At 48.9% G+C, this 24,023-nt stretch overlaps 1 protein-coding gene across 1 annotated transcript in view; it reads left to right on the top strand.

Annotated features, from left to right (window-relative positions):
- The first annotated feature begins 21,398 nt into the window (after positions 1-21,398).
- The window catches only part of ADCY5 (adenylate cyclase 5), a 147,975-nt gene continuing 145,350 nt past the window's right edge, over positions 21,399-24,023 (top strand). The window contains exon 1 of the mRNA XM_045502281.1: positions 21,399-23,124. Within this exon, the coding sequence (XP_045358237.1) occupies positions 21,982-23,124 (1,143 nt within the window). The 5' untranslated portion in view covers positions 21,399-21,981. The remainder of the gene's footprint in view (positions 23,125-24,023) is intronic.

Here is a 24,023-nt window from a genome sequence, read left to right as displayed (position 1 = left end):
GTACTTTTTAAAAGTATGTTCCAGGGGTGACTGGCTGGCTCAGTCAGAGGATCACGTGACTCTTGATCTCAGGGCAGTGAGTTTGAGCCCCATGTTGGGGATAGAGATTACTAAAATGAATAAATAAACTTCTAAAATTTAAAAATATAAAAAATAAAAGTATGTTCCAGTACCATTTGGGGGCTATGCGTTTTGTGTTTTCTCCTCTATGATATCTGGCACTTAAATATGCCAAAAAAAAAAAAAAACTAACAAGAAATTGGCAAAGAAAGTTACACAAACATGTTTCACAAATCTCCAAATCTTTGAACAAAGATGGTCATCACATTTTCTCAAACATTTCCACATAGGGTTACGGAGTAAAGCCCATCTTTTTTGTATTATTTACTTATTTATTTCTTTTGGAGTGCCTTTTGAGCACAAACCATGCAATTATAAGAAATATCCAATTGGAACGAGAATGGTGGCGTCCTTTGTGCTGGGACTCATTAAGCCTCTCAGCCCCAGGGACCTGGGGATTTTCATGGAGCCAATTTCCTTCTTGGGATTGTTAACATAATCCCCTAATTGGAGCATTGAGGGTTCTATTAGTGGCCATCACAGTGCTCCAAGGGGGCACATTCCTAAGAACCAGGAGGAAGGTCTAGGCTTCCTCTTGGATTTCCTCCATGAACCACATGCTCTCTATCCCACACTCTCACCCTGCCCTCCCCCTTCAGCTGGCTCTCAGGCCCCAGAGCAAGGGAGTGTGACGTATCTCAGGTGAGTAGGACTAAGAGCAGCTGGACCGCAACAGTGCTTACGGGTCAACCATCTTCCATGTGATGTGTTGCTCTTAGAATATTAGTCAATATAACCAAACTGTGGGTGACATTTTTATCTTATTTTATTTTTTTGACATTAAAAAAAAAGTTTATTTTGAGAGAGACAGAGGGAGCAGGGGAGGGGCAGGGAGAGGGAGAGAGAGAGAGAGAGAGAGAGAGAGAGAGAGAGAGAATCCCAAGCAGGCTCCGCACTGTCAGTACAGAGCCCAATGCAGGGCTTGATCTCACGATCCATGAGATCATGACCTGAGCCGAAATCAAGAGTTGGACACTCAACCAACTGAGCCACCCAGGCACCCCAACTGTGGGTGACATTTATTATGCATCTAGCATGTTCCAGGCACTGTGCTAGTTCACCTAATTCTGACAACGAGTAATCACAATGTTGTTCTCTCCACTTTGCAAATGAGAACACTGATTTTTTTTTCAGAGGAGCTTGGGCTGAGCCAAATATTATTTCATTTAATATTTACATGTGTTATTTACTCTAATACTAATAATGGTTAACTCTTAATGAGTGTTCCCTATGTTCTAAGAGCCTCACTTGTATAAACTTGTTTAATCTTCAAAGCAACTCTCTGAAATTGGGTGTTATTATCATCCCCATTTTATATATGTGAGAACTGAGGCACAGAAAGGTTGAGAATCTTGCCCAAGGATACTCAGCCCTCAGCCTCATCGTCAGTTCCAGGAAGTCTCAGTTCGGCTCAAGCATTGTTTGTGCACCTCCCGCGATTCAGGAGAAGCAGCTCAGGGAGTGGGTAAGGACGTGGAGGCTGGACTCAGACACACCTGAGGGCAAACTCCAGTCCTATCACAGACAGTGAGTATGGGCAAGTGGATTAGCTATCTATTATTGCTGCATAATAAATTGCCCCAGCATTTGGCTGCTTAAAACAATACAATTTAGTATCTCACAGTTCTGTGGATCAGGGACATGAGAGCTGCTTCGCTGAGTGGTTCTGGCTTGGGGCCTCTCATGAGGTTGCTGTCAAGATGTCATCCGAGGGCATGGTCATCTCAAGGCTGACCTGGGGTAGGAGCTGCTTGTAAGTTCACTCCCATGAACCTCTGCACACCTCCACAAGTGAGGATTGCCTTGTGGCCAGAGGCTGGCTTCCCCAGGGTGAGTGATCCAAGACAGGGAGAGACAGCACCTAGGAGGGAGGCCACAGTCTTTCTGTAACTCAGTCTCAGAAGCAGCCTTCCATTACTTGTACCCTATTTTATGCATTAGAAATGGGCCGTAAGTGCAGCCACACTCACATGGTAGGGAATTATGCAGGAGCATGCATGTGAGGGGGAGGGGAAGAGTGGGCAAGTGTAGAGGGCATACCACACAGCTCACTCACTTCTGAGTCTCAGTCCCCTCATCTACAAAATGGGAATCATACAGTTCCTACCTCAAAGAATTTACTTTAGGCCTCAATGAGACAATGCCCATAAAGAGACCAGAACAGTGGCCAACAAACGACGAGCGCTCCATAACTATTAGCTGCTGTCACCACCAAGGCTGTAAACTACTTGCAGGAAGAGACACCGCATCTTTCTTGATCACATCTCTCAGAACTTGGCACTTCCTTTCACTCCACAGATGCCGGGCACTGACTGCCAGCGTGGGAGTGGGGAAGAATGAGACAGGGCCTGCCCTCAGGGAGCACGCCATTTATGGCATTCCCAAGGCCTGTGGGAAAGGAATCAGGAGGGTATCGGGAAGGTCCACTGTGAGCCAGCCAGGGCATGAAGTTGGAGAGTACCCAAGGGCTCTGACCACTGCTGGCTCTCAGCCTGCTCTACTCACAGATGGTTGAGTGATGCAGGTTACCACAGGGTAACTGGTCCTGGGTGCGAGTCTGCCAGCCCTGCTCCTGTGCATGCTGGCTTGGTAGATTCCTAAACACTGGCCAGACCATTCCCAGGAGAGGCTGGCACAAAGTTAAGGACAAGTTCCAGAATGCTAGACCACGTGTGGTGACAGTGACTGTGGCTCCCTTAGGCCTTTCTTCAAGGAGCAACATGTTGCCCTCTGCATGCTTGGCAATGGCAGCAGCTGTTCACCATAACCCACCTGGGCTCAGGGCAGAGAGCAGAGGGAAGGGGATGGGGAGGAGGTGGCTGAATCCTCAGCAGAGGGCCATATACCTGACCAGGCTGCACACCAGACTGAGCACTGCAGAGAAGATGGGGCTCTGCTGGAAAGGCACATGTTGTAGAGTCATGGGTTTGACTCGTGACTCAACCATTTGTCTGCTGGATGACTTTGGACAGGATGCTTAACTTATCTTCACCTCTGGTCCCCATCCACAGAATGACTTTCCACCTTGCCCAGAGGTAATGAGAATCAGCAGTATAGCTGTGCAGGTGGTAGGTGCTCCATCAATGGAACCATCACTGTTATCAGGATGGGAGGGGCTTAGAGAAAGACTGAAAGTGAAAGTTTAGTCTGTTTTGTTTTGCAGATTCTATGGAAGCACAGAATTAAAAAGTGCGCGAGGGACGCCTGGCTGGCTCCGTCGGTAGAGCATGTGACTCGATCTCCGGGTGGTAAGTTCAAGCCCCACATTGGATGCAGAGCCTACTTAAAATACAAAACCAGAAGCCAAAAACATTAAAAAGTGCATGTATCATAAGTGTACATACAGCAAGACAAAAATTCACAACACAGATGTGTAATCAGCATCCCGATCAAGAAACGAAACATGATTGACACCTCAGAAACCTGCTCCATGTTCCCCTCCGATGCCTATCCACCTGCTGGGGGATCCACAAATGCATCTAACTTCTAAGATCCTGCTTTTGTATTTTATTTAAACAAAAACAAATGGTATGCCCTCTTTTGTGTCTGTCTTCTTTGGCTCAGCATTGTGTGTGATATGCACTCGTGTTGTTGAATGTGGTTGTCGTTTGTTGGTTCTCATTGCTCTGTAGTGTTCCACTGTATGAACATACCCCATGTTATTTATTAATCCACTGATGATGGACCTTTGGGTTGTCTTCAGTTTGGGGCTTTTAAAAGCAGCATTGCCATGCACGTTCTTTTTTTATCAAAAAAAAATTTTTAATGTTTATATTTGAGAGAGAGACAGTCAGTGCATGAGTGAGGGAGAGGCAGACAGAGATGGAGACAGAATCTGAAACAGGTTCCAGGCTCTTAGCTGTCAGCACAGAACCCAACGAGGCTTGAACCCACAAACCATGAGATCATGCCCTGAGCCGAAGTTGGACGCTTAACCAACTGAGCCACCCAGGCTCCCCTGCCATGCACATTCTCACACCTATTTTCATTGGGTGGATTTAGGATGGAATTACTGGGTCAGAGGTCACCCAGACTTGCAATTTTAGTAGGTACTGTTACACAGTTTTCCAAAGTGTTTGCACACACTTGTATTTTCACTTTCTTGTTTTGGTCATTCTAATGGGCATGTAGTGGTGATTTTAATCATGAGTTAACTGTGATTTTAATGTGCATTCTCTTGATGACTAGTGGGGAGGGGCACCCCTTCCTATGTTTATTGGATTGTTGGGTGTGAATCTAAATAGTTTAATTTCTGTCCTTGATGGGGCTGCTCTAGAGGACTGACCTTCCTCACTCCCAAGGGGGATTTTGGATTTCTGTGGTTCCGCCACAGAATTGCCAATTAAAACAAAACAAGCTACCATCTGTGACAGATACTGCCGACTGCTCCAAGCAGCTTCATCCCCCACCCCCGCGTCGCAGGGCTTAAAGCTCCAGGTCAGTCGTGACCCGCCCTCTGCCTGGCACACACACTGGTGTGAGATTGGGAAGGCAGAAGTGTGGCCAAGCACGTGCTTTCGCTCCTGCCACCTTTCTCCTGGCTGGCTCAGTGAGGGGGACGTTTGGTTCTCCTGGGGTCCCAGTGGCAGAGACCCGAGGCCCGGGCTCTAGCTTCGTGGGTGTCAAGGGGTGGACAGGCGGCATCCATTTGCTGATGTGGATCACTTGGATCGCTGCCGAGGTGATGGGGTCCTGGAGCTGGCAGAGGGGGCCAGTGGCTTCCCACTCCCCCGGTTCTGGGTCATGGCAGAATTGGCAGAGCTCTGGTCAGGTCAGTTCTTCTGGAAGGCACTCCCAGGTGCCCAGCCTACCTCTGCTCCACCAGCCCTTCCAGTGACTTTTGTGAAGTCCTAAATCCCTGTTTTAAATTATCTTCTGCTTCAGATAGCTAGAGTGATTTGCTTTACCTGCAACTGAACTCTGACTGATAAATTGTGATACACTGATACCACCATTTCTTGAAAGAGAAGATAATTTAAGGCCAAAAAATAGGAAGAACATAATCCTAAAATAAAAGAACAGTTTCTTAAGTGTCATTGAATCAGCCCCACGAGAAGTCCGTTTCTCTTCTCTTGTTTTGCCAGTGGGAATTTCAGCACTAGTGGGCTCTAAAGGAAGAAGTGAGTTTAGAAGAGGAATTTAAAGAAAAGAAAGAAAGAGCGGCCCCCGAAATGGGACACAAGGAAGTTGAGAACTACTGGGTTGCCATTTATTGGCTACTTTACTGTAGCACTAAGAGTAATGTGACCCTGGTACAAACAGTATCCTGGACTCATAAATCGCCACAGGGGCACCTGAGTGGCTCAGTTGGTTAAACATCTGACTTCGGCTCAGGTCATGATCTCACGGTTTGTGGGTTTAAGCCCCGCATCAGGCTCTGTGCTGACAGCTCAGAGCCTGGAGCCTGCTTCAGATTCTGTGTCTCCCTCTCCTTCAACCCCTCCCTCACTCACGCTCTGTCTCTCAAAAATAGACAAACATTAAGAAAAAATTAGAATGCCACAAATAGGGGCACCTGGCTGGCTCAGTCAATAGAGCATGCAACTCTTGATTTTGGGGTCATGAGTTCAAACCCCACGTTGGGGGGAGAGTTTATTTCAAAACATATTAATAAAATGAATTCACATATAAAGGAAATGACGGGCACCTTGGTGGCTCAGTTGGTTAAGCGTCTGACTTTTGATTTTGGCTCAGGTCCTGATCTCATGGGTTCTTGAGATAGAGCCCCTGGTCGGGCTCTGCACTGACAGCGTGGAGCCTGCTTGGGATTTTCTCTCTTCCTTTGCCTCTGCCTCTTTCTCTCTCTCTCTCTCTCTCTCTCTCTCTCTCATAAATATTTAAAAAATAATAATAAATGAAATGCCACAAAGAATACTGTGCCTGTGGGTTCTTTTGCCCTGACCCAGAGTTGAGGGTCAAGGAGAACTTTTGATGAGGAGGAGCATAGGGCAAGAGCCACTACAGCTGTGTCCCAGAAGATAATGATCATTAGGGTGATCATTAGGGATATTTGAGTGGTTATTTGGTAATTTAAATGTTGATAACAGGATTTGAGGGAAGCAACTCCTGAGAGGAGAGAGGGGAGCCAGAGTAAGGAGCCATCCAAGAGGACCCGGCTCTGCAGCAGAAGTGGGGAGGAGGTTTGCTGGGTATTTATTTGGGATCTGGGAGGACCTACCCACCATCTTTGCTCTGCTCAGCTGCAGCTGCTCAGGGCTGCAAAGTCCTCAGTGCTGAAGCCTGGCTGGGGAAGGAGGTCTCCAGACTAAATGTCAGGTATGGGCTCTGGAGACAGTGGCAGTAGTTGGGGGTGCATGCTTTCAACAGAGTCCAGCTGTAGCGACAAGGAGAGGGGTTGATGCTCCTGTGATGGAACTCTAGAAATGGAAGCACCTTAGTCATCTTTTGGCCCAGTGATGTGCAGTGATGCTTCCTCTCTCTCTCTCTCTCTCTCTCTCTCTCTGTTTTTTCCTTTTTTAATGGTTTACAATGGAAAATTTCAAATATACACAAAAGTTGAGAGAAGAGTACAATGAACCCCCATGGACCCATCACCCAATGACAATAGTCATCAACTTGTCAGCCTAGTGATTTTTAAGCTGTTTTAGCCTCTGATTCTCTGTTCTCTTATGTATGTGTAGCTGAATGAAATTATGAAATCTTTACTTATGTGTTTTCCCTATCCCTTTCTCCCATTCAAGCAGATGTGAGGAGAACTGGCAGCACCTAGGAGAACTTAAAGGGTTTCCAAGGGAGGTAAAAGGGAGGGCGCCTGCTGGCTCAGTTGGGAGAGCATGCAACTCACGATTTCGGGGACTCGTGAGCTCGGGGTTTTAAGTTCGAGTCCCATGTTGAGTATAGAGACTACTTAAAAATAAAATCTTTTAGGGGCGCCTCAGTTTGTTGAGTATCTGACTCTTGATTTCGGCTCAGGTCACGATCTCACAGTTTGTGGGATCGAACCCTGCATCGGGCTCTGTGCTGAAAGGAGCCTGCTTGGGATTCTTTCTCTCCCTCTCTCTGACCCTTCTCCATTTGTTCTCTCTCTCAATGAATAAATAATAAAAACATTTTTAAAAGTTAAAAAAAATATCTAAAAAACAGAGAGAGAAGGAAGGAATCTGCATTTGTGTGCTAGGGCTTCTAACCAAATACCATCCACTGAGTGGCTTGAACAACAGAAGTTTATTTCTCACAGTCCTGAAGGCCGGAAGTCTGAGGTCAGTGTCACAGTGCTCGTTCTGTCTGGGGGCTGGGCAAGATCTATTAGCTCCCGGCCTCTTGCCTGGGCTTGCAGATGGCCGTCTTCTCCATGTGTCTTCCTGTCATCTTCCTTCTATGCCTGCTTGTGTCCAAATTTCCCCGTTTTGTAAGGATGCCAATCATATTGGATTAGGACTCACCCGAATGGCCTCATTTTAACTTGATTATCTTTGTAAGGACCCTATCTCCAAATAAGGTCACATTCTGAGGTATGGGGGTTAGGACTCCAACACATCCTTTTTTGGTTGCGGGGGGGGTGCATAATTCGACCTATAACGGGGACTCACTGGCATAGCCTGACTGAACGTCTTAAAAAAAAAAAAAAAAACACAAGAGAAAATTCTCTCCGGGCTTGGAAGGGTTTTCCTGGGATGGGAGGTGGGGCTAGAGAGAAGGGTCTGTGGGATGAGGAAGAGAAAGGCAGAGAGGGGACATCGGTCAGCTTCCAAGGGCACTCATGTCCCACGGATGACACAGAATCAGCAGAGGTAGCTGAACCCACAGGGGACATGGACAGAGACATGGCTTGTGAGTGGGCACCCATGTCCCAGAAGTGAGCCACTATCTGAGAGGAGAATTCCAAGAATACTTGGGGTGAAAATTTCATTCACCTTCTGGGAATGGGTCCTGGGAGTCAGAGATTAATTTAGAAATTTCGATAATAAGGGAATTGAGTTTATCTGCACCTGCTGAGTTTGTCAACTCAGAATTATATCTGTCAAACATAAAACAGATGAAAGGACTGTGCTAGGCAGAGCTCACCCCCCAATTCTGGTCACCGTTGCTATATCCAAAGGCAATACAAGGAACCCTAGGATTCCAGGAAGCCCAGTTGGAAAACACTTAGGGTCCCCCCTCCCACCTCCCAAATGAACATACAAGGATATAGAAGCTCAGAAGAGGAAAAGGCCTGCCCTTGTGGACAGGTACAAAACAGGTTAACAGAAGTACCAGACTAGAATCCAAGGCTCTTGATTTCTACCAGCATACTTTCTTGGTGGCTTTCTCAAAAATTTCTCAGGGAGGCTGATAATATGCCTGTACTTCATATCCAGGTCCTCAGAGGTATCTCACTGCACAGTGGGCAGCTGGGGCCCTGAGCCATACTGGAGTGGGCACGGGATCACCTCTTGGGGCCTTGCCAGATTTTTGTTTTGTTCTAATAGTTGTGCAGTGTCCTGTGCTCTTTTGACATGTCCCCATTAATCTTGGAGGGCATCTTTGCTTTCCAGCCCAACGAGGCATTCCAGGTTCACCTTGTCCTTTCAATACCCCATGAAATTATCCCTGGAATAAGTCATTTATCCCTGGTTCTAAGTTGAGTTTTGCCAGCAGTTTCGCAAGAAGAGGATTTGGGAAATCATGACATATTAGGGGGCAAACACCATTAAGAAGCTACATCTCTAATGTAGATTTGATTATTCTTCGGTCATTCCCCACATACTGAGGCAACTCCTATATCCAGAAATGGCTGAGACCTTCCTCCTTGAACTTGCCTCCAGCATCTTTTAATGCATTCCTTTCTGCTCCAACTATTTAGAGTGGACGCTGTTCTCTGAGATTGGATACCTGACCTAGTTGGATTTGAAAGCAACAACGATCCTATTAACATTAGGAGATAGCGTTCTGGTAGTTTATATCACATAATAATACAGTTAACCTCTGTGGTCACCTTTGATGAAGGTAAGGCTTTGGAGGACAGAGCCACTGCTGAGATAAACCATTGTGGTGAGAATAAGGAATATAAAACCTGGGGTATAGGTTGGTTGCTTCAAACTACACAAAGCAGTTAAAGAAACAAATAACAACCTCAGGTTTTCCCCCCTTCTTTTTATTTTTTTTTTATATTTTTTTAAAGTTTATTTATTTTGAGAGAGAGTGCAAGCAGGGAAGGGGCAGAGGGAGAAAGAGAGAGGCCCAAGCAAGCTCCATGCTGTCAGCTCAGAGTCCGATGTGAGGCTCGAACTCACGAGCCTCAAGATCATGACTTGAGCCAAACCAAGAGTTGGACACTTAACTGAGGCACCCAGGTGCCCCTCCCTTCTTCTTTTTAAAAAAGTTTTATATAGAGAGTTCTATGTCAATTATACCTCAATTTAAAAAAGAGCTTTACTAGCTATAAATAGCTATTAGCTGTAGTGAATTTATTAAAATGGCTAGTACATTGATATAAAATAAACTGCATATATATTTTTTTAATGTTTATTTTTGAGAGAGACAGCGCAAGCAGGGGAGGGGCAGAGAGAGAGGGAGACACAGAATCGGAAACAGGCTCCAGGCTCTGAGCCGTCAGCACAGAGCCTGACACAGGCCTTGAACTCGGGAATGGCGAGGTCATGACCTAGGCCAAAGTCGGATGCCCAACCGACTGAGTCACCCAGGCGCCCCTGATCTGCTTTCTATCACTGTAGATTAGTTTGCATTTTCTAGAATTTTCCTATAAATGGAATAATACAGTATACACTGTCTTTTGTCTGGTTTCTCCCACTCAGGATAATTGTAATCATTTTGAGGTTTATTCATGTTGTTGAATATAACAACGGTTCATCCCTTTTAATTGTCGAGTAGTATTCCACTACATGGATATACCAAATTTATCTATTCAACTGTTGATGGGTATTTGGGTTGTTTCTAAATAAACCCGCTATAACTATTCGTGTATAGGACTTTGTGCAGACATATGCTTATATGCTTTCATGTTTCTTGGGTAAATACCTAGAAGTGAAATTGATAATTATATGGCATGTGTATGCTCAGCTTTTTAAGAAACTGCCAAGATGTTTCCCAGTGGTTGTACCATCTTACATCCCCACGAGCAGTGTGTGAGAGTTCCAGGTGTCCCACATCCTGTCCAACGCTTTGTATAGTCCCTCTTGAATTTTCACCATTCTGACAGATGTGTAGAGGTATCTTGTTGTGATTTTAATTTGCTTTTCCCTGAAGACTAATGATATTGAGCATCTTTTCATGTCCTTATACATTATCTATATATTTTCACCCATTTTTGTGAAGCATCTGTTCAAATCTTTTGCACGTTTTTATTGGGTTATTTTCTCATGATTGAGTTAGAGCTCTTGATAGATGCTGAAACCAAATCTTTTATCAGAAATGTGATCTGCAAATAATTTCCCCCAGTTTGTGGCTTATCTTCGCATTCATTTAGCAATGTCTTTTGAAAGTTTTTAATTTTATTGAGGTCTAATTTATCAAGGCATTTTTGAATAACCTGAAAAATAATGATTTTTACTTTTGGTATTATAGCAAAGAAATCTTTCTAACCCAAAGTCACAAATATTTTTTCCTGTGTACTGTTCTTATAGCTTTAGGTTTTACATTTAGGTCTATAATAAATTTTGCGTTAATTTTTTGCGTGTATGGTGTGAAGCAGAGGTTGGCAAACTTTTTATGATAGGATCGAGTAGTAAAAGATTTTAAGTGTTGTGGTTCCTCTGATCTCTATCATAACCTCTCGACTCTGTCATGTAGTGGAAAAGCAAGCTGAGACAATAAATAAATGGGTGTGGCTATATTTCAATAAAACTTTATTTAAGATTTTATTTTTAAGTAATCTCTACACACAACATGGGGCTCAAACTTATAACGCCAAGATCAAAGAGTCGCATGCTCTACTTACTAAGCCAGCCAGGCGCCCCAAAACTTTATTTATAAAAACAGGGTAATGGGCACATTTGGCTCATGGCCAGAGTTTGCTGACCCCTTTTTCAAACACCAGTGAAACTCCTAGGCAACAGAAGCAGCTCCATCCATGCCTGTCTGTCGGGTCTGGTCCTGCCTTGCTTGAAGATCCTTAGTGACCTCACGTCAGGTAGTACCTTGCAAGAAGATAACAATTCTTCTCATGCCCCATCTCTATACTTCTTCATTGCTTTCTGACCAATAACAAAGAGCATATTTCTGTATGTCCCCAGAGGACCAGGCAAAATGTCTGACTCAGTTAGAGCTGTCCACAGATTTCAAACAAAGCAAACTGTTAGGTCATTCAACTTCATCCTCTCTGCCTGCTTTGGGTTAACAAAAAAAGTCAAGAAGGTTAGGTCAAATTCTGCCCCTAATGCTGTGTGGTATTGATCAAGTCACTCTACTTCCTCTGCCTCCCCATCTCTGCATCTGTGGGGGCTGGGGGCGGGGAGCTTTCTCTTAACACTTTCAGTGTTATTGAGTAGTTAAGAATAAGAATACATTTCTTACCCACCTGGTTCATTCTTTACCAGACAATTCCAATGCTGCCTTCTCCTTGAATAGCTTTTAAAGGCTGCTTTCAGTCTTTTAAAAGCACTATACAAATGCAAGGTATTGTTACTATTTTCTCTCTTTAAGTAATTCTAGAAAGCCCAACCCCAGGATTTCACAATCTGTCACTGTCCCTTGGTGCCTCTGCCTGTTGCCAGGGAGAGAGATTATCCCAGCTTGGGGAAGGTCAGCCAGCCCCAGCAAGATTTCTAACACAGCTTGGCTTGCCATTGCATCCCCAATCACAGATCCAAAGTCAGTGACACAGAGACGGGACCAGACCACTCCAAGGCCACACAGAGTGGCCACTGAGAGAAGAAAAAGCACTCAGCACCACTCAAGCTCCTCACGGGCCACTGTGATCACCACCCACGCCTGCAGAAAGGGCGCAGGTCTCCAGTCTACCCAGCAGACAGACTGCGGTCTGTCAGAATCCTGCAATAGGGAATGTCTTTTGCGAGTGGAGACCTCATCTGCATGGCCCTGGGGGCCCTGCTTTGAACACAGCAGAGATGAAAGAGCAGATCTTCCAGACTACTAGAGGAACTGGTACACACTCAGTACAGACATAAAAATATTTATTACAGTCATCCATAAACGTATGCAAAAACTTGAGACCTAGAAATGTACCTCATTCCATGCTTACCTCTAAAATGGACCTCTCTATTTATTAAGAATAAATTTATGACTTGGCTATAATTAAGAATGACTCCAATTTTACATAACGGTGAATAATTTGAAAAGAAATTTCACATCATCGTCCTGAGCCTTATAACAAGTCAACAAGGGAGATAGGAAAGCATTGGTATTCTTGCTGGCTGTGGTCTGCAGTTCAGAGAGGTGAAGTCACCATAGGATATAGCACAGTCAGAAATTAGTTGAACCGGTGTAGAGCCTCCAGGTGTTCTGACTCCAGGCTTAGAGCTCTTCCCTAGTTGAATTGGCTCTGCCAACCAATAGGGAGACAGCTGTTAGGGCCAGATGGGGGGTTCACACCCAGCCCTCATCTCCCCTCTTCTTACCTTGCAACATTGCTCCTGGCTTACAAAACAAGCACATTAGGGAGTAAGCAGTGTACTTTCTTTACAAAAGGATTTGCCATAGAGAATTCTGAATAGTAATCTCCCCAAGGGCATCTGAAAAAGGTTCAAACTATAAAAGTGGAATGTAAACACAGTCTGGAGAGATATCATTATACTGTATAAGGTTCATATACATAGCCAATTATGTGTGCAGATAGCCATTGGGATAATTTAAGACAAGATGGGACAAAATGACCTCTGTAGGGTATAGGGGTACTTGCCTCTGTGCCTTCTCTCTTAGATTCAATAAAGTAGTTATGGACTGTGTGTGTGTGCGTGTGTGTGTGTGTACTCATAGGAAAGGGTGTATACACAGTGAGGGAAAGCCTGGCTTTAACTACCAAAGCTGAAGTTCAATGATGCTGTCTTCCAAGAAGGTTGCCTTTGACTTTTCTAATGAAAAATTAATAGGCACTTACTTGCTGCTGCCTTTAATTACATTTGCTAGAGACAAGTGTCTGCCAACCAGCATGGCTCTGGCTATCTTCTTTGCTGGATCTGCTCTCAGCAAAGCTCATTGGTTTGGGAAAAGAAAGGGCGCCATTTTGTCTGAGAACTTGAAGAGGCAGAAACATCAATGGGTGATGGTTGTATCACGTTTTTTACAAATGGGTCCCAATCCATTAGCATTCACCTGACAGTGAAGATGATCCCAAAACATCCTGGTGGAGCATGGATCAGAATTCTAAACCTGTGGGCTGAGGACTATGAAGAACTGAGGAGATCTTTTTTTTAAATTTTTTTTTTCAACGTTTATTTATTTCTGGGACAGAGAGAGACAGAGCATGACCGGGGGAGGGGCAGAGAGAGAGGGAGACACAGAATCGGAAACAGGCTCCAGGCTCCGAGCCATCAGCCCAGAGCCCGACGCGGGGCCCGAACCCACGGACCGCGAGATCATGACCTGGCCGAAGTCGGACGCTCAACCGACTGCGCCACCCAGGCGCCCCGAACTGAGGAGATCTTAAAAGAGGACCACTAAACCCTGTCTGTAGGCATAATAAACATGTTTCCCCTACAGATACAGAACCATTTTTCTAACATGTGGATGCTATTGTGATTAATAAAGTATCAATTCACTTAAATCAATTTACTAAATTTATAATACCCTTTTCCCATTATGTATTTTCTTAACTAAAATTGGGGTCCATGAAATGTTTTTACCTTAAAAATGGACCTTCAAAAGGAAAAAAAAAGTTATCATCACACAGGAAAAAACTAGAAACTTCTGTAATTGTAAAGCAGGGTTACTGAAGGAATGGTCTTTCTGGACCTCACCTTTCCCCCGATTTTCTAACTGTTTTATTGAGATGTAATTTGCATTCCATCAAGTTCAGTCATTTCACGTGTGTAATGCAGTGGTTTTTAATATCTTTACAGAGTTGTAGAACCTTCGCCACAATCTTAGGACAGCTTTCTCCATCTCGCTGTATTCATTAGCAGTTGTCCCCCCTCTCCCCTGCCCCCAGCTCTAGGCAACCACTCACTGGTCTATTCTTCTGTCCCTATAGATTTGCCTCTTTTGGACATCCCATATAAATAAGATCATACTATAGGTGGTCTTTCGTGACTGGAGGAATGCTTTGAATCCTCAGAACTCCATCCAGTCTTTGTATATCCAACTTCTATGCATACTTAAGGTCCTTCTCAACCCTCCCCAAAGTCTTTCTTGCTCCCCCAGCCTAGGGATGTTCTTCTCCTATTAGTTCACAGCGCTTGTTTGGAGTGTTCAAGAAGCACCGGGCACAAGCTGCATGACATACTCTCTGCTGACGTGGCCCTGCTGTGCAGCTCTGTGATTCCCTCACCTTTGATTTCTTGAGGGTACCATCTTGCTGGCCCATGACTTGAGCTCCTCCCACTCAACTGTGCCCAGCACAGTTTTCTGCTTGAAATGGAGAATCGGTTTATGTGTGTTGAAAGAATAAATGACTCATGGGAATGTTTCCAGACATTTAGGATAAAGTGCAAGAAAGAAAGCAAATCAAGAACAGGAACCAAGATAAAGTGTGAAATGTAGGCATTAGAGTCCACAGGGTTGGCAGCTGCCCATCAGGTGTGATCTAGCATTGACTGGACGGCATTAAAAGGCCCTGGGCAGCAAAGGGTCTCTCACTTACCTCCAGTAGCGACTAAAAGAACGTATTAGTCACTTCTTCAGCTCTGAAGGCATTAACCGCCTCCATTAAAATGCAAATGTCAACACCTGGGAGAGTGGCAGATCGAGCTATTATCAGCCATTTCCACCTCAGCTACAATCTGAGCTCTTTGAATATTTCCTATTCCCTGAGGCCCAGAGGTTTGGAAGAGTGTAGGGTCCGGAAAAATCTAGGGCCTGGTTCCCTACGGCCAGTTGCAAACTTCTTACCATCCTGGATTTCCAAGCCAAGGAAGACGGAGGTCAAGAGTCAGAAGGCTGATATCCTCGGTTCCTCCTCAGAACTCCTGGTGAGGAGTGGGCCAGAGTGGAGAATGGCTCCCAGGGACCTCAGGGACTTCAGCCACCCATGTCCTGAGCCTCCAAGGATGACCTACCCTCAAGACACTCAGTGCTCCATCCTGTTAGCAACTCTCTGATTTGTTGATGAGTTAGCTCTTTGTGGTAAAGGTAAATCATCTAGTTTGAAGGGTGGGGCTTACTGTTAAAATGCAAATATCCAGGTGAGAGTGACACGCTTTTGGGAAAGGGTGATCTTTAAGATTCTTTCACCCTACATAGAGACCTAGGGGTCTTAGAGTTCCTTAATTCCTTGTGAAGAACTCATTACAGGGCAGGGCAAAGTTCATTTTTGACCCTGACGTCCTAACTGGTTTTCATTTCTGCCCTCTTTCTTCCTGCTCCCAGGCACCCGAGCCCTTTTCTGCTTCCACGTGCCTTGGGAAATGCTCGGTGGTCCCAGGCATTCTCTCCTTTCTCTCCTTCACTCATCCTAAACAGCAAGCATCCATTCTCTTCGTGCTCCCCAGCCTTGGTTGGGCATTAGTGGCGGAAGCCTTCTGATCAAACTCACTCACATTGACTTGATAAAAATGAACAGTCCTGGCATGAATCCTTCAGTCTCCAAGAGGTAACTGCATTCATTTTTTCAACTGCTTTATTGCGATATAATTTACATACCATAAAGTTCACCTGGTGGTTTAAACTGTGCAGTTCAATGGTTTTAATGTATTTCTCAAGCTGTACAATCATTACCGTAATCTAACTTTCGAACATCTTCATAACCCCCCAAAAGAACTCTTGTGCCCATTAGCCATCACTCCCCATTCCCGCCCATCCCCAGGCCTAGGCAACCATTGATCTGCTTTCTGTCTCTAGATTTTTGCATTCATATTTTTTAATATTTATTTTTTATTTTAGAGAGAGAGCATGAGCAGGAGAAAGGGGCAGAGAGAGAGAGAGAGAGAGAGAGAGAGAGAGAGAATCCTAAGCAGCTCCACACTCAGCATGGAGCCCCACTTGGGATCCCACAACTGTGGGATCATGGCCCAAGCCGAAATCAACTGACTGAGCCACCCAGGCACCCCTGCCTTCATTTTTAGAGAATGACTGTCATCCCAAAGCATGACTATCTAATAGAATTTTAGGCAGTGTGAGGGAAGGTGTTTTTAGGTAGGGGAGTCTGACTGATACCCACTTCTACAAATATTTCCAAATATTCTAAAATATGAATATTCTAATGTCCAAAACAGAAATATTCTTCCAGAAAGAAACCTGGGAGAGTGAAGAACGAAATCCTAAAGGGTCACTGAGGCACAAAGGAGAAGATGGCTGGAGGGAGGAGGGGGTGTCAGCAGATCTCCCGAAGGAGCTGCAGTGCCCTAAGGTGTGTGGTCACCTCACCTCTACAAACCAAGTACTCATTTCAGAAAGTGGCGTTGGGTCAGCCCCTCTCTGATGACAACAGCCGAGTGCACATCCTGGAAGTGGTCATCAAAACCTTTGCCTTTTGTTCCTCTCTCGGTTTTCTTCTGACCTTAAGGACTCCTCCTGTTCATAGGGGTTGACCCCTGGGTTTCAGCCCTCCACAGGTATCTGCCAACCAGCACCTCACTCCCATCATATCACTTCGGGGCTCAGTCTACCTGTGCTGTGCAATCGTTTCCTTACTGGGCCCCTAAGCTCTTGGATCTTGTTTTCCCAGTCTAGTTACATCATTGCCAGAGTTTGCCTCCTGAAACATAATGGGTCAGAACACTCTTGTCCCCAAATTCCGGGGCTCTTTAAACTGAAGCCCACCTTCCTTCTGCAAGGCATTCAAGAATCCAACCCACCTCTCCATCTTCATCCACTGTTGCCAGTTGCAACCTGCCCTCCCCTGCAGAAGACTCCATTCCACTCCCTATTCCTCAGATGTACCATTTGTTTACCAACAAACAGTTACGGGGCGCCTCCTCTGTGCCAGACACCCGGCTAAGCACGGGCACAAGAATAAGATACCAACTCTGCCCTCAAGGAGTTCAGCTGACAGTGGAGACAGTTCTGAAAACAACTTAAGATGATACAATGTGACAAGTGCTATAATAGAGATAAAAGCAAGGTGTGCTGGGAGCTGAGGAGGAGGCAGTGCCTAACAGCCTGGGTGAGGCACTGGAGAGAGTTTCACAGACGTACCATAAATGCTATTTGTGCAGAGTAGAAAAGGTGATCTTTACAGAGGCTTAAGGAGCAATTCAGGGTGGTTGGATGACATGGGGAAGTGGTTGGCAGTGAAAGCAGGCAGGGAGGAAGAGGCTGTTTTGTGGACAATTTTAAGTTAGGGGGTGTGACAGGCATGATCAAAGTGGGGGACAAAGTGGAAGACAGATTGAGGGCAAGCAGGATGGAGGAAGAAGAGAGCTGGAGATGGTTCAGGCGAGGAGCAGGGAGGATGTGGGTGAAGATAGTAGCTAGAGAATGTGGAAGGAGACAGATGTGTAACGATGAGGGTAGGGCAGCAGGACCCTGGGACAGGGATAGGGATCGAGGAGGGTTCGCCACTCCAAGACCAGGGAGATTGGGGGATGGTCATTCCACAAGTGGTGAAAAAACAGGGTGAGCAGACTTTTTAGGAGACTCCCTGACCTTTTAAACAAACTGAATCTGCCCCTGGTGAGTACCAAGGAGCATCCACGGGGAGCTCTCCAGTGGACAGGGCTAAGCTTGGAATAGGCAAGGGACGCAGGGGCTGAAGATAAGAATTTCAGAAATACCTTAAGGAAAAAAAATGTTTATCCTCTGACCCAGCAATTCTACTTGTAGGAATTTCTCCTAAGGATATAAAGATGGGTGTGAAGATTTCTCTGCAAAAATGCTCATTGTTTATAACAGTAGAAGAGTGGAAACTTTTTATAAACTGTTGTGACAGTGAAAAATGTCCAACAGTAGGGGATTGGTTAACTAAATTATGCTGTTTTCATGCAATGGAATTCTGTTTGGACAATAAAATGGATATTATAGATGAATGCTTGCCAATATGAAAAATGCAATATTTAGCACAGTATTTAGCTAAGTAGAAAAATGCAGATTCTAAAACTATTTGCACAGTAAAAGCCCTATTTTTTGTTAAGGAAAAAATTAAGATGTTAATGGTTCTCTCTACATGGTATGATTATGAATGTGTTTTGTTTGCTTTGTCTTTTTGGGGGGGGGTTAGTTTTTCTACTTTTAACCATACATAGCTCTTTTGGTAAGATGATGGTTATTTTTAAACATTTGAATAAAATGCAAAGGAATGAACTAGGGAGAGCTTCAGAGAATAAGAGGATCAAGGACGGAACCCAATCACCTTGATACCTCTGGCCATTTGGCTTCGGTCCCTGCACTTGCCTCTCTGGGCGTCTCTCATACCATATATGCTGCAGGAAGTGAGGTAGAGCATAAGGGGCAGGCTGTACTTAGGTTCCATTCTGCTACAGACTATGGGCCTTGATTTCTCTAAGTCACAGTTTTCTCATCTTTACAGTGGGGAGAATAATGTCTTCCTCAAAATGTTTATTGATATTTACAGATATGTAGTAGTTGCCTACTAAACATCAGTCCATTCTTCCTTTCTTCTTACTTATCCCTCTGCTAGCCCCAGATTCGCCTCCAGAGTCTTTTTAAAAAACATTTTTAAAAGTTTATTTATTTATTTTTTGAAAGAGAGGGAGAGACAGAAAACCAAGCAGGTTTCACACTGTCAGTGCTGAGCCCGATGTGGGGCTTGAGCTCACAAACTGTGAGATCATGACCTGAGACGAAATCAAGTGCTGGATGCTTAATCAACGAAGACACCCAGACGCCCCTCCAGTCTTTTTTTTTTTTTTCCTTCACAATGGGAAGTAATTCCCCTTCTCCCCCTCTCTCAATTCCCAAAACGACTGAACTGGAGCTCTAAACCGAAGTTAGTGGCCAGCTCCTCTCCCTCCCTGATTGTAACCAGAGTTAGGTCATCTCTTTATTCCTGGATCACCTAGCACAGTGCTTTTTGCACATAGCAGTGCTCTGCAAATGTTTGTTGACTAAATTTCATGGTGCTTTTTTATGACTTAGCTAACCATGGATTGATTATTCAAAGGCTGAATTACTCAAGGGTTATCTTATTCAGATCTCTCCAAATGTTTCTCCTCCCAATTTGTAACTCTGGCAAGGCTTATCTTGCAATCTGCAAAGAGATGACCAACAGACAGAGGGAGAGAGAGAGAGAGAAAAAGGGAAGATCATTCAGACTCCAGGCTCCTTGTCAGAAGCTCTGCAGAGAGAGCTGGAGGAAGAAGACCAAAGTGAAGGTTGTTTCTCTCTCCAGTAGAGGTGTGGTCTCCCACCCCTCCCACTGTTTGGACTGACAGAATTTCCACTAGAACAGCCTAGGGGCAAGGGGAATTGGGTAGGTACATCTTCCACAGGTACATCTTCCAAGACCCTCCTTGATCCGCAGTAAGTCCTTTTTTCCACTCCTGCCTCTTTGTGACTAGTGCTGGGCAGGAGTATCTGGTCATTCGTTGTCCAGCGGGAACCCCGCTTTGCTCCGGGTTACCAGCTTGCTAGGTAGGAGAGGCAGTTTGGTGCTGATGGGAGATCTTTCGGTCGCAAGTTAGGGAACTCGTGTGCCCATGGCAAGTTGATGACACTCCTGAAGCCTCAGTTTCGGATCTATAAATCGGGAATAGTCACATGCCTCCTGGTCTCTGTCACATCCCAGGGCTACTGAGGGAAACCAAATGAGATTTTTTAAGTGTGTGAACAGGCAAAAACTTCACAAACGTCAGGTGTTCCTAGAGCTGTCTGAAGGGCTCTCTCTCGGAAACTACCCACCAAAGCGTTCCTGTCCGCCCCGCCCTGGCTGCATCAGCCTCACCCACTGCATCTCCATCTTTTCCGTCACCGTCCTCCTGCGTCTCAGAAATCCTCAATTTCTCCATCTCCCCCGTCCATTTCCGGGTCTGGCTCTCCGGTCCCTCCGGGGACTCTGGTCTCCCGCTCCCAGCGGCAGTCGCGGCCGGGGCGCCCCCAGCCCGGTGCGCCCTCCTTTGGCACTGCCGCCCGGCCAGAGAATCGCCCAATAAGAGCGCGGGAGTCAAGTCTGACATCTCAGGAAGCGGCCAATCGAGCCCGGCCAGGGAAGGGGGGCGCAGCGCGGGGGCTGAAGTTGGGTTGAATGGGGGGGGGGGGAGGAGGGGAATTAAAGGGGGATACAAAAGAGGGGAGCTTGGACTAGGGGCGCAAGAACCCAAGCGGGGGTGGGGGGGAGGACCGCACGCCACCCAGGTCCGGCGTAGGGACAGCGGGCTGGACCAGGCTCCAGGAGCCAGGGAGGGAGGGGGCGCGGCGAGAAATTTAGGTGAGGAAGGGGAACTGGGGCCCCCGCGACCCCGAGCGCCTCACGGGGCCTGGCCTGAGGATGCCGGCGGGGCGCAGAGGCGGGGGCCGCGGCCCGGCGGGGGGCGGAGGCGGCCGCGCGCCGCTGTGAGCCGAGGCCGGAGCGGCGCGGGGGGCGGGGAGGCGGCGGGAGGAGGGGATGCGGAGGGCTCTCCGGCGGCGGCGGCGGCGGCGGCGGCGGCGGCGGCGGCAAGCGGGCGAGAAGGGAGGAGCGGCGCGAGCGGCCGGAGCGGCGCAGGGCCCGAGGCGTGCATGGCGCGCCCTGAGCCCGGCTCCCGCGGGCCTCCCCGGAGCGCCCCCGGGCCGCAGCCCCTCTTGGGCGGACCCCTCTCGGCCGGCTGCATCTGAGCCCCGGCCCTCGATCTCTGGATGCCGTACTCCCCGGGAGAAGCCCGCCTGCTTTGGGGCAGAACGGCGGCGGCGCTGCGCCGGATTCCGCCCTCCGCCTGGTCCTTCTGCGCCCGGCCGCGGTGGGCCCGCAGCCGGCGGCGAGGAGCCTAGGGCTTGCGGAGTCGGCGAGGCAGCCCTCCTGGGCCAGCGGGTCCGGGCCAGCCCCGCTCCGTTTGGGGGGAAGGGGGAGGCGAGAGGGGAAGGGCCGCGCCGCAGGAGCCGGTCCTCGCCCCCGCCCCCTGCGCGGACGCGCTGAAAGCTCGGCTCGGCTTTCGCGGGGGCCTCGCTCCCACTCTCTCCGCGGGAGGTGGGGGATGCGGGCGACGGCCCCCCTGGGCTCTAGGACCCACCCCCCAGGGCCCCGGCGCTGTTGCTCCGCCCGCCGCCCCCTCCCCCGTCCTCTCCACCCCCCATCCCACCTCCCCACCCCTCGTAAGAAAATAATGCTGCCTGGCGCCCACACCTCCCAGTCGCTCCTAGTCTGCCGCGAGGAAAGGGTGCCCGCTCGGTCTCCACGCCGGGACCCCAGCCTCGCCGCCCTAGCCGCCGCCTCGCCGCGTGTGCCGCTGGGCCCCGCTTAGGCAGAATCTGCGAACGCCGCGCCCCGGCATTGCCAGCCCCGGAGAGGCGCCGCCCGCAAGGACACCTCTCCGTCCCGCCTCGTCCGCAACTCCGGTCCTCGTCGAGCTCGACGCGAACCAGGAGTCCGGACGTCCCTCTGCGCGCGGCGCAGCCACTCAAGCAGACCCAGCTGCCCCAGCTCGGAGCCAACTCCATCTCGGACCTGGGACTCCAGACGCGGATTCTCAGCCACTTCTCACCTCGGGGCTGTGCCTGCCTCCCCGCTTGTCCTCCTGCTGCCCTGCTTCTCCGCTCAGGACGGGGGTGCCAAGATGCCCCGCTGCTGCGCAGGGCCCCGGGCCGCCCTCGACGTGTGACCCCAGCCTGGTCCCCCTGCTCGGCCGTCCGCCGTCCCCTTGGAGACCCCCGGCCCGGCCCCCGGGGGAGGAGGAAGAAGACGACGAAGCCGAGGGGGGGATGTCAGGCTCCAAAGGCGTAAGCCCCCCGGGCTACGCGGCGCAGACAGCGGCGGCGCCGGCGTCCCGGGGAGGCCCGGAACATCGCTCGGCGTGGGGGGAGGCCGATTCCCGCGCCAATGGCTACCCCCACGCCCCCGGGGGTTTGACCCGTAGCTGCACCAAGAAATCCGGGGGGGCGGTGACCCCGCAGCAGCAGCAGCAGCAGCAGCGCCTGGCTAATCGTTGGCGCAACGACGACGACGACGATCCTCCGCTGAGTGGTGACGACCCTCTGGCCGGGGGCTTCGGCTTCAGCTTCCGCTCCAAATCTGCTTGGCAGGAGCGCGGCGGCGACGACTGCGGTCGCGGCAGCCGCCGGCAGCGGCGGGGCGCGGCCGGCGGGGGCAGCACCCGGGCGCCCCCTGGGGGCGGCGGTGGCGGCTCGGCCGCGGCTGCGGCCGCAGCGGGCGGGACCGAGGTGCGCCCTCGCTCGGTGGAGCTGGGCCTGGAGGAGCGGCGGGGCAAGGGCCGCGCGGCGGACGAGCTGGAGGCCGGTGCCGGTGCCGTCGAGGGCGACGAAGGGTCAGGGGATGGCAGCAGCTCGGCCGGCTCAGGCGCGGGGCCCGGCTCAGTGCTGTCGCTGGGCGCCTGCTGCCTGGCGCTGCTGCAGATATTCCGCTCCAAGAAGTTCCCGTCGGACAAACTGGAGCGGCTGTACCAGCGCTACTTCTTCCGTCTGAACCAGAGCAGCCTCACTATGCTTATGGCCGTGCTGGTGCTCGTGTGCCTCGTCATGTTGGCCTTCCACGCGGCGCGGCCCCCGCTCCAGCTGCCCTACCTGGCAGTGCTGGCGGCCGCGGTGGGTGTCATCCTTGTCATGGCTGTGCTCTGTAACCGCGCCGCCTTCCACCAGGACCACATGGGCCTGGCCTGCTACGCGCTCATCGCCGTGGTGCTGGCTGTCCAGGTGGTGGGCCTGCTGCTGCCCCAGCCGCGCAGCGCCTCGGAGGGCATCTGGTGGACCGTGTTCTTCATCTACACCATCTACACTTTGCTGCCTGTGCGCATGCGGGCCGCGGTACTCAGTGGGGTGCTGCTGTCTGCCCTCCACCTGGCCATCGCCCTGCGCACCAACGCCCAGGACCAGTTTCTGCTCAAGCAGGTAGGAGCCCACCTGGTCGCAGGGACTAGATCGTGGGGTGGGCAGGCCTTGGCCTGACGCCAAAGAGAAGTAACTCATCACCTTTAAAGTGGTGAAAAGAGCCAGAGAGACACGGCTGTGCCAGCTGTGGGGTGTCTTCAGAGCCTTTTAACCCTTTCTGAGCCCCAGCGTGTTCATTTACAAAAAAGATGTCCTTGTATTATTTGTAATGTTCCTGGCCCCTAGAAGACATGTAGCCATCATTGTGAGGATTCAAGTGAGGAAGGAGAGTTGGAGGAGAAAATTCTAAGGAAAGGTCCCCGTTCCTTTCCTTGTCCCTGTGTAGAAAAGGCTCCTCATAAAGGTGGCTTGGACCCTGCAGCAGCCTCTCCATCCTGGTTTGTTAACGATTCCTGGATAGAGGGTTGGGGAGGGGAGCCCCTGGGTGCCCCTTGCCCAGTCTTAAGGAGGAGAAATGATAACCCTGCCAGTTGTCTGAGGCTGGGGATTTGGGAGCTGGAGATATACCTGAACTTGGGGGAGGACTGACAAGTTTGCTTTGTTTACAAAAGTGCCCTAAAGCCAAAAAAGCTGCCTTTAGCAAAGGTAGGAAGGAACCTCTGTGTGTGGCGGTGTTCTGGCCTGAGCGGAAAGCTAGTGCTGGGTGGCATGACCCCTTCCCTTGGGTGTTCCTTGTTATTGCTTGTGGCGGGGCGGTGCTTTTTATCCCTGCTGAGACTGGTTCCATGAGCTCAGAATGGTGGGCTCTGGAGGAAGTAAAACCTCTGCCTGGTTAACTGGTGACTCCACTGAAGGCTTCTGGGAGAGAGGTGTGCTTGCTCTCCTGACCGCTGGTGAGACTGGCCCCTCTGACATGCACGCCTCCCAGTAGCAGTTGCCTTGTCTGGAGCTCCAGGGGC

This window comes from Leopardus geoffroyi, chromosome C2 (genome assembly GCF_018350155.1).
Source record: "Leopardus geoffroyi isolate Oge1 chromosome C2, O.geoffroyi_Oge1_pat1.0, whole genome shotgun sequence".
In the NCBI taxonomy this organism is placed as follows: Eukaryota; Metazoa; Chordata; class Mammalia; order Carnivora; family Felidae; genus Leopardus; species Leopardus geoffroyi.
This window is presented reverse-complemented; position numbering and strand designations above follow the sequence as displayed.